A 10251-nucleotide genomic window follows, 5' to 3' on the forward strand; every position below is an offset into this window, starting at 1 on the left:
CTATCGTCTGCCTCCGTTACGTTACTGGGCAGAGCGCCATCTATAATTTTGCACCGCGCCTAGTGACTAGCGCCCTCTGTCACGTCACAATATATTAAAACAAAAATAAGCATAAGCATATTGTATCAGAAATAAAGTTATACACCGTCAGAAATTTCATTCACAGGGCCTCAATGGCAAGTCCAAAATGTGTTTATTTGGTCTTCAAAACAAACTTTAACATTCCATCTCAGTTTCCACTGAAGAACAATCATGTAAGTTGAAAATCAAAACTTGGATAGCTTAATAAACACAATGTGATATATTTAAAGTGTACAGGAGTGCCATTAAAAAAATGTGAATTAAATACCTGCTTGACATAATTTCAATTTGAAGTCAGTTTTGGATAACTCTGATTAGGTCACAACCACAATAGCTAAAATAGTTGGATTTAATACAATTTTTTTTGAAATTAATAGTGTAGTGGTGGATAAATATTGTCTCCACCTCCTCAAGTTTCCGACAGTTGAGCAATGTTCAAAGGGATGGTAAACAAGTTTTCATTCGACTCAATTCTTGCACATCACGGTGGTTTGGTCCATAGTGCAGCACTAAGAGCTTGATGGCACGATCCAAGATAACAAGGGTGTCTTGTACCTCACCTCTGTAATGGAAAACCAATACACTGTTTGTTTGGACTGGATTCCTTTTACTCTTAAAGACTAAAAATTGAGGAAAGTTTCCAAATGTACTCAAATAGATTCATTGGTATTTGTCTTTCAAGAAATAGCTTTAGTATCAGTTAAAAATAAAAATGGAAAGCAATCAGACTACAATTGACACCAGAAGTGAAGAAAAACCACTCTCACTATACACTTGGACAAACATATGCAGCAAGGTATGAGACGGAGAGAACCCCCCCCTGCTTTGTGTTGGTCATTGTCTCGCAGGAATCTGGGGAATTCCTTTCAGACATCTTGGGGGATGTGTTAAGTAACAATAGTCTGGAATGTGTATAGGGATTGGACATGTTGGGGGGGTACCCCTCGGTCTCATTTCTTGCTGGGTATATGGACAAAAATACTTGGCAACAATGGGAAGGATACTTCATCTTGGATGATATCCACACATACCCATTGAATAAAACCTGAGCTAGTTTATGCAATTCATTGGCCAATTCAATGCTGTCTTGCCCGTACTGCTTCTCCACGGTCGCTATGCTCAATCGCAGATACTTTCCTGCTGTTTTATAATCACCTGTAAGTTTGAAAAAGAAAAGATTTGTTGACTGTAAAAAAATGGGAGAAGCTCATGATTCATCTTAGAAAATGTGCCAGTGGCCGTGAAGAGAAAACAAGTTACCTACCTCACAAAAACAGGATAGGGGAATTTGTTCGGACCTTTTTGACAGTGTAACTTGGTAAAGTTTTAAAAAATCTTGTAAACTAACTGTCCATAATTCTGCAGTGCGTGCGCCACACATGACGTGAAAACACAATGACACAGTGTCACTTTCTTTTTCAAATTTTGATGAAACAGCCACCGAGCTACTGTTAATTAGGAAAATAATGACAATAGTGTTGTTTCCAAACCCCACTCACTATCAATTGGACAATTATGGGTGTCAGAATGTGATTTTATCAAAGACAATCCACATTCCATCTACCTACCCATACAAGAGTAACATTTTGCCAGGAAATCCTGAGTCTCAGCCAATGCCTTGTGATGCTTGTACAGAATATCTCGTTGGACATTGTAACACTGATGTAAGATGCCAAGACACTCTATCCATCAAAAGAAATTGAATGGTTATCAGCCAACATAATCAGTGTAAAACAGAACTCATTCACACGCTCAATTTTGTGAGCATTTTCAGTTGGAGAGTTCACACTCATCTCACCCAACAACACTTTGGAAGATGCTTTCTGCAAGTCACTCACCTTCAATATGTTTACATTCCAGGAAATGCTGAGATAATTTGAACAAGTTGCCTGCCCTCTCTTTCTCCTGTTCAACAAGTGAAAAGTGAAAGGGTCGAACATAATAAAGTCATGGTAGAAACCTACACAATGGTTGTTTCAACACTGTCCTTAAAAACCAAAGTGTCATGCAATTTCAGGCTAGATACCTGTCATCCTAAATTTTTTCAGTATGTCTAAATGACAATAAAAATACCAAAAGTGACTTACATGTAGTTGTGTTTTTAATGTATTTTGTTCAAAAATTTGTGACTCAAATTGACTCGAGTTCAGTACTTGACTTGACTCTACTACACAAAGTGATTTGACTCAACTTCTTGACCTAATGACTCGAGTCACAATATCAAAATGACTCGACTCGAGTCATCAAATTTAGTGACTCATTACAACAATGGGGTCCTCCGGAGATTTAGCCCTAGCTACGCCACTGCTCTTACGAAATTAAAAAGTCTATAATGGGACCGTATCCAACCTTTAATACGTCTCTCAGGCTCTGTTTATGTCTGCAGTCTGGGTTGATGCAAACACCAACTTTTCTTTTGCCTTCTCGTTGCATTAAGGGATGGCTACACTTGCAACACCTGTTTTCAGGTAAAAAACACTTCACACAATTATTGAAATTCGTGGGGCCTAACTACTGGGTATGAGAACAACAAAGTGGTCCCTTCTGCTTAACTGGATCTGGAGGTTGCATGCATGGGGCGAAACCACTAAATATTTCTTTTGTGATACAAAACTGCTGCAAACTGCTTGCTGGCTACTACAGCTGACCTAAAAATAGAAATCAATTTCCCTTTTGAGAACAGCAGACCTGAAATAGTGCAAGTAAAATAAATGTATGGTGATTAATTGAGCATGAGTACTAACGCAAATGAGTTGGACCAGTCACATGTCTCCATTTCATCTACAGGTGTCACAGTGCATGCATGGCAGGTGCAAGTAAAGAAATATTGCTCTTGCAAAGCCTTCTGTCTCTCGTCTCTGCTCATGTGCTTGGCATGTGGTCCTAATGAGGAAATACAAAATATCTGTGAGTTACTACAACTCATGCTTTGGCATGTGTAATTTTCTTTCCAGGTAGTAGAATGGTATGATATCGGCACTCAGAAATGAGAATTCAAGTCCAATGAGAATTCTGAGAATTCAAGTCCAATGAGAATTCTGAGAATTCAAGTCCAATGAGAATTCTGAGAATTCAAGTCCAATGAGAATTCTGAGAATTCAAGTCCAATGAGAATTCTGAGAATTCAAGTCCAATCTGGATAATCTCCTGGAGTTTTTTTCACAAGAATTCCTGGAAAGTACTGAGCAAACTCAGATAACATTGTATCGGAGAAGGATATAAACTAGTATTAAAATACTTTCATCTCTAATGTATTTGATTACTTATGATTTAACATTTTCATGAGGGTTTTGACCATTTCATCGAGAACAAATTCCACAAAAAGACTTTTGAGACAAGGATAGGTGAGAATGTATTTTGAAACAAGATGTGGCAGATGTGTTGATGCTGTTACCATAGCAATGGAGAATCTCTTCTCCTGGCTGGATGTCTCTTGTGGCCCTCATGGTCAAGATGGCACCATCAAAGCTATCAAATGAAAAAAAAATATATCAACAGATATAGCGCAGAAAGATCTGATTATCGTGCCCTTGCCTGGAACTTGTGCGCATGCATTCATCAGCAATAGCAGGTCCTACATGAAATCTATTAGCTACTTAAAATTATTAAGATTCTAGAGAATTGTACAGGAACTTGCAGCTTCAACAAATATGAACAAAATGCGGCAAGGAGAGGACAATTCACCTTGCTATAGTATTGGGTTGACAGGAATGATTCAGTAGGCTAGCCGTCGGATACACGGCAGTCGCCAGTCGAGCCTGCTTGGTTGTATCTACCATGGTGTCTTGCTCTCTATCACACCATTTGTCCACCCTTGTGTTTACTGGTGGGTCAACTTCCACTGATCGATTTGTTGTTCCAGAACGGACACTGGCATGAGAGTTTCTGAGTCTTGAGTTGGTTGGTTTCAGCTCTTTGTCCATGTTTGAGAGAGAGTTCAGATCTTCTGTTTTCTGGATGGTCGTTACTGCATGTGAATTACACGTCAACTGTTGCAAGTGTCTCAAAAGAAATGCAGCGATCACATGAACCATTGATGGATCTTGTTCATTAAGCCAATTATGGCTAGGATTACCACAAGCACATTTCTCTTCCCTTTTACACATACAGTCTTGAGAATCTTTGCTAAGCTTGGACTGTTTGCAACATGATGATAAATGTTTTGCACTTTCTTCATTCTGTGATTCGTTGACATCGGTTGGCTTGTTCTCCTCAGTGTTTCCTAGTTCACGGAATGCTGTGACTGTTGATGACACTTGGCTGGTGTCAGTGTGTTGCATCCATTCTCTGGAGTGATCCAACTTCTTCTGGATACATTTTGAAAGCAGGAGGGCGGTCTACGGACATGGGGGGAGATGAATTGGTAATAATCACTGTGAACTGAACAGAGGATTTTGTATATTTGTTTCCTCATGGAAACCAGTGGACATTTGAGCCCTTTCAATCTGCCCTGCCTCCCTATACCAAGGTGTACTCAAACCAATATGACTAGTCGTAAGCACTGTTTGGGTTGAAAAGATGTGATGTCTTTTGCTGATGGTTGGTGACTATTAATTTGTTGCAGATGTAAACATACCATTGTCATGTTGAATAACTGCTCTTCCGAGTGGTTCTTGGCATGAGGCACAAGGTGATAGACTGCTTGGTAGTCACCGTGATAGCAGCCATCTTGACCACACCCTGCGGGCGAGGATCCATCAGTCCTCTCTACTTCATTCTCATACACCCTAGATGAAGCCATTTCTGCAATGTACTTGGCATTATGCCAGGACTTTGCTTGAAGCAGCAGACGCAGGCTCAGCCAAGCTTGGGTGCCCAACTGCAGGACCAAAGAAAAAGAAGGGGTATGCATTTTTTGACTGACCAACTACGTAGGTCACCCAATTATCAGCTTTGTCATATCGGAGAGCAAACTTTAGCTATACTCACCATGTTCAGGCCATCCCAAAGACCACACTCCAGCCAGTGGTGTGATTCCTGGGCTGACCGCATGCACTGGTCACTACAGTACTGGACATCAGTACACTGTGGACAGCTGAAATAATGAATAGGCATTTCTGTAGATGCTATGGCGTTTTTCAACTGTATAAAGCCTAAGTGCCCCAGACTGGGCTCCATGGAAGCATATGGTTAATACAGCTTGGAGTTTCTAGCTTAAGAAAGTCAGTCTATCATATCCAAGATAAATAATATTGAACAAAACAGCTGATCTAACCAGCCCTGTTGCCAGCTTTGGGCATGAGGGACCACAGTACTAAACAGGGTTCCTACACCTAAAAATCCCTTCCTTAGGGATGGACCTTGATCTAACCAGAGACAACTTACGGTACAGGGTTGAGCATTCTTCTACCTTGATCTAACCAGAGACAACTTACGGTACAGGGTTGAGCATTCTTCTACCTTGATCTAACCAGAGACAACTTACGGTACAGGGTTGAGCATTCTTCTACCTTGATCTAACCAGAGACAACTTACGGTACAGGGTTGAGCATTCTTCTACCTTGATCTAACCAGAGACAACTTACGGTACAGGGTTGAACGTTCTTCTACCTTGATCTAACCAGAGACAACTTACAGTACAGGGTTGAGCATTCTTCTACCTTGATCTAACCAGAGACAACTTACGGTACAGGGTTGAACGTTCTTCTACCTTGATCTAACCAGAGACAACTTACAGTACAGGGTTGAGCATTCTTCTACCTTGATCTAACCAGAGACAACTTACGGTACAGGGTTGAGCATTCTTCTACCTTGATCTAACCAGAGACAACTTACGGTACAGGGTTGAGCATTCTTCTACCTTGATCTAACCAGAGACAACTTACGGTACAGGGTTGAGCATTCTTCTACCTTGATCTAACCAGAGACAACTTACGGTACAGGGTTGAACGTTCTTCTACCTTGATCTAACCAGAGACAACTTACGGTACAGGGTTGAGCGTTCTTCTACCTTGATCTAACCAGAGACAACTTACAGTACAGGGCTGAGCATTCTTCTACCTTGATCTAACCAGAGACAACTTACGGTACAGGGTTGAGCGTTCTTCTACCTTGATCTAACCAGAGACAACTTACGGTACAGGGTTGAGCGTTCTTCTACCTTGATCTAACCAGAGACAACTTACAGTACAGGGTTGAGCATTCTTCTACCTTGATCTAACCAGAGACAACTTACGGTACAGGGTTGAGCGTTCTTCTACCTTGATCTAACCAGAGACAACTTACGGTACAGGGTTGAGCGTTCTTCTACAGCAGTAATGGCAATGGGTTTTACGGTATTCTGGTAACAGGATGACTGCATATGGGATCTCCTTGATGAGTAGTTCACCTGCATTGACCGGCAAATCTGCCTGACCAGAAAAAGAAAAGATTCCACAATGGGTATGATCAGTGGTGAGATTTCAAAGTTTCAAACATGTCTGATTCAATCCAGGAGAATCTTGGAATGTGAGGAGCCTTTGATTAGGAGTGCTATCAGTTCAAATTGAGAATGCACGCTGCTCTCTATCAAGTGTCATTGCCAAATACCTTTGACTAAAATATTAAGTTCTATATAAAGGAGGAAATGTACTCAGCCAATTTATTTTTAAATACTTTTGTCTTAAAACCTTAATATTTTATGCAACATGCGACAGTCTGAATTTTTTTGTAATCTTACCTTTATGAATGTACCTTCCAATGAATCCATGTTCTTGAACTTTGTTCACTCAAATTAAGTTCATTGTTTGGCAATAGCTCAGCACTCTTCTCCTCGAAATTGACTCCACTCCAAACAAGTTCATTATTTGGCAATAAACTTGGTACTTAGCTCAGCACTTTTCCCCTTAGAACTTGACTCCACTCCAAACAAGTTCATTATTTGGAAATAAACTTGGTACCTGGCTTAGCACTTTTCTCCTTAGAACTGAACATGATCAACATGGAAATGAAGGGTATGATTCCATATTTAGATAAGTCTTAACTCCAGATTCATCAGAAGAAAAGCAACCAGATAGATTCTTACCACCAAGTACCTGCCTCTGTCCAGGTTAAACCGTAGTCCTAGAGACCTTGATGCACTAGCTAGTTTGTCTGATGACTGTCTCAGGTCTTCTGGCTTAGTAGGTTTGATGGAGACACTTGTATTCTCACTTACACTGAAACAAAGGATATCTCATTCACTTGTATGAAATTTTGGAAGACATGTTTGAGGAACTGAATTTCTAAAAGTGACTTGAGGTTTTTTAAAATGTCTAAAAGTATTGCACAATTAATTAATTAATTAAAATTTTCAAAGAGAATGGAAAGTTGCAAAAATTGGGGAAAATGTTTGCGTTTGACAATCACAAGATTTGCACTCTACCTTGGATGAGTGCAGTTGTTAAGAAGTTTCTCTATTTCAGACTTCAGTGATTCTGAAAAGAAAGATTAGCAAATTCATTATCCTAACTGAGAGATGTTGTAGACAAAAACAAATCATCTAAGGTGAACTTTAGTTAAATGTATTTGTGACAACTAATAATGTGTCGCTGAACAGACAAACGGACAGATACATGTAGCAAGACTGACAAACACACCATACACTAACCTTTCCTCTCTAAGCTCAAATTGACTGCTTCATCCAAGGCCAAGAGTGCTTCTCTCAAAACTACAAAACAAAATGAAGAAGGCAACGGTCAATTCAAGTTTTCTCAGAAACTTTCTTTGAAAAATTACAAGACATCAATAAGGGTGTTTGGACCTTTTACTATGTCAAGTTTTCAGATGACTCAAATGTAATAAATTGTACCTATTGTAGCTAAGTGTTGCTGACCCATTTCCATGAGACATAGTCCTTTCCTCTGTAGAAGCTTATGGAGTGAAGCTCTAGGATAGCCATGACTTATGGCTTGGTCACACTCTTGAAGGGCCAACTATGACAAAATACAAATAGCCTTACATCATCCACTCAGTTATTAAAGTCTCTTCCATTATCGAAATCTAAAATCTCCCCAAATCCCAATCCTGATGTTGCTTGACGTAGTAGATTGTATTCATCACAATCACATTTTAATGACAGAAAGCATCATTATGAATGGACTCGACTCCCTCATCCTACATCAACCTACCTCATATTGGTCTAGATGATACAGGGTAGCAGAACGGTTTCCAAATGCCATCGCCAACTCTACACGGTTGGATGTATCAGCATTGTCAATGTTGCATGACGCTGTCAAAACACTCTAGGAGGAAATATATGAAAACAATCTCAACCAGACTTCAGACCATTTGATGAATTCCATCGAAAAGATGTGAAAATTGTGATAAATTTCATACACTGGGCATCTAACTGTATCTATATCTAAATTTAACTAGTCAGTTGACCTGGCAAGATGGTGACCATGAATTTTTTAGGATGCAATAAGCATTACGATTGCAGTTACTCAAACTATTAGGCTTGGTGCTTGTGACAACTTTCAAGGGCAAAACATTTTTCAAAGCTCTCCCATTTTTCAAAATTCATTGTCGTTGATGTTGAAAATACATGTACATGTAATTGTTAAGAAACTGGTGGGGAAAGGATTTATTCTATGTCCTTACCTGGGTGTAACACAAAAGAGCTTCATTATAATGTCTCTCTTTAAACAATTCATTTCCCTTTTCTCTCCATGATCTGCTCACTTCATCCGACTTGCCACTTGTCTCCATGTAGCTCTGCTCAACACATCTCTTGATCAACCTGCACACATTCTTATCACTAGAAAAGCCACAGGCATTACCACATTGAAAAGCTTCATGAGAATGAGTGCCATGATTGACCAGGAGAATATGAAAAAGGCCAGGGAGATGCTAGTGGTAGTTGGACATGTTAATTTGGGGTTATCTAGATTGAAATTTCTTTCTCATAATAAAGACGAATACAGGTATGTCCCATTCTCCCCCTGCACTCCTGAACTCACTGAGGAGAAAAATTCTTATTAAATTTTGGGTGAAGGACTCATATTTAACGGACCTTTCTGCTGCTTTGTCACAAGCGCCATTTCAGGCTTCATTCACAACCGCTTAGTCAGGATACAACGTTTCCGTAATCAATGTTTGTAAACAAAACTAAGGTCAATGACTAAAGTTTTGGAAAGAATTCCCCATACAGATGCCACAAGTTTTTCTCTGAAGTGACCATGGTAACTTATGACTGTAGATCTCTATCATTGGACGCCATCTTTGTTGGCAAATTGCAACCGCGTATACAATGCTATCAGGTGCCTGTATACGCAGTGTGCAAAATATTCTAAACTCGTGCACATGCAGGTGCTGATCCAAATATGCTGGAAGTACGGGGCAACCGAAGAAAACTGGAGTAAAAAATGGCCGATGAATGCGGCAATCTGTAGCCTGTATGTAGGAAGTGACATCATTTGTAATTGGCCATCTGCAGATGCATGTCTGACAATGCCAGAACTTAAAAGTCATGAATAAATTACCAATAAAATGCCGTCAAATTAGGCCTCAGTCAAAATTAGTACTGAAAAGATTGAAGCATTCACTCAGAATACACTAGGAAGTTTTCGGACAAGTCTTGTAGGATTTGTGCAAAGGATCTAAAGCGGAGTTCGTTTGTGAAATTCTTTCAAAAGTTAATCTGTCCGATGATTTCTCCATTTTCTTCACGAAACACATGCAGTTCAAATCACTGCAGTGGAGTAACAACACATTAGGCCTAGGAAACTGACTTGGGCCTACCTCCAAATTGCAAGTCCAATGCACAACGATACACGTTCTGCATTTGAAGGAGCTCGTCTAAATTTATTCAAGGACTGCACATTACACCAATCCCTGTAAGCCACTTTCAGAAAGTTTTCCCATTCAAAAGTTTCCATCCCGTCCAAATGATGTAGTCTTCCCAAGGAATTTGGCCATATTTACGTTTCAGTGTTAATCAATAGAGGGCGCCACAAAGCTTTCTCGTGGGATGGGGGGGGGCGGGGGTACTCAAAGAATAGGAGTTTCCACAAGAATACACGTACCAGACCATCCCATTTGGGGGGAGGGTTTTTTTTTCAGATCTCTTTTCATAACTTGTTAGTGTCCCACCCTGTGCCACATCAAATTTAGCAAGTTTACCAGGGATTGTTTGCAATAATCATGATCCAGTCCCTTTACCTACATGTAGGCACAAGATTCATAAAGATACCAGCAGCATGCCCTTCAACG

General features: G+C 40.0%; 1 protein-coding gene and 1 long non-coding RNA gene across 4 annotated transcripts; one reads left to right on the plus strand and one right to left on the minus strand.

Moving 5' to 3' along the window:
• Window positions 1-154: 154 nt before the first annotated feature.
• Window positions 155-9964, minus strand: LOC110976999 (protein-lysine N-methyltransferase SMYD4-like). Of its 3 annotated transcripts, XM_087141381.1 has the most exons (18): window positions 9781-9964; window positions 8641-8797; window positions 8169-8282; window positions 7850-7973; window positions 7649-7708; window positions 7424-7475; window positions 7085-7217; window positions 6307-6431; window positions 5011-5116; window positions 4658-4900; window positions 3766-4418; window positions 3476-3549; window positions 2826-2964; window positions 2431-2539; window positions 1920-1986; window positions 1650-1763; window positions 1113-1236; window positions 155-643 (listed from the first exon to the last, which is right to left on the minus strand). In XM_087141381.1, the coding sequence occupies exons 1-18, from the start codon at window positions 9915-9917 to the stop codon at window positions 517-519; spliced, it is 2658 nt and encodes an 885-aa protein (XP_086997507.1). In that variant the 5' UTR covers window positions 9918-9964; the 3' UTR covers window positions 155-516. The 3 variants fall into 3 exon arrangements, 2 of the variants coding, with proteins under 2 accessions (XP_086997507.1, XP_086997508.1); XR_015426477.1 differs by lacking the exon at window positions 2431-2539; XM_087141382.1 differs by lacking the exon at window positions 8641-8797 and having other exon boundaries at window positions 9781-9921.
• On the plus strand, window positions 164-7872 carry LOC147798061 (uncharacterized). Its single transcript, XR_015426478.1, has 3 exons — window positions 164-254; window positions 4298-4444; window positions 4646-7872. It is a non-coding gene; the product is annotated as an uncharacterized LOC147798061 (long non-coding RNA).
• Window positions 9965-10251: the final 287 nt, after the last annotated feature.

The sequence above is a fragment of the Acanthaster planci genome, linkage group LG09 (assembly GCF_054643075.1).
Source record: "Acanthaster planci isolate LZ-2023a linkage group LG09, COTS_SCS, whole genome shotgun sequence".
Classification (NCBI taxonomy): domain Eukaryota; kingdom Metazoa; phylum Echinodermata; class Asteroidea; order Valvatida; family Acanthasteridae; genus Acanthaster; species Acanthaster planci.

Bases quoted from the DNA above. Each gene is read 5' to 3' on its own strand.
- LOC110976999 (XM_087141381.1), bottom strand. From the start codon at position 9,917: ATGGAAACTTTTGAATGGGAAAACTTTCTGAAAGTGGCTTACAGGGAT. The intron at 2,965-3,475 runs GTAACAGCATCA...TTTCCTCATTAG, and splicing joins AGAGATTCTCCATTGCTATG to GACCACATGCCAAGCACATG. The intron at 2,540-2,825 runs GTTAGTACTCAT...ACCTGAAAACAG, and splicing joins GACTGGTCCAACTCATTTGC to GTGTTGCAAGTGTAGCCATC.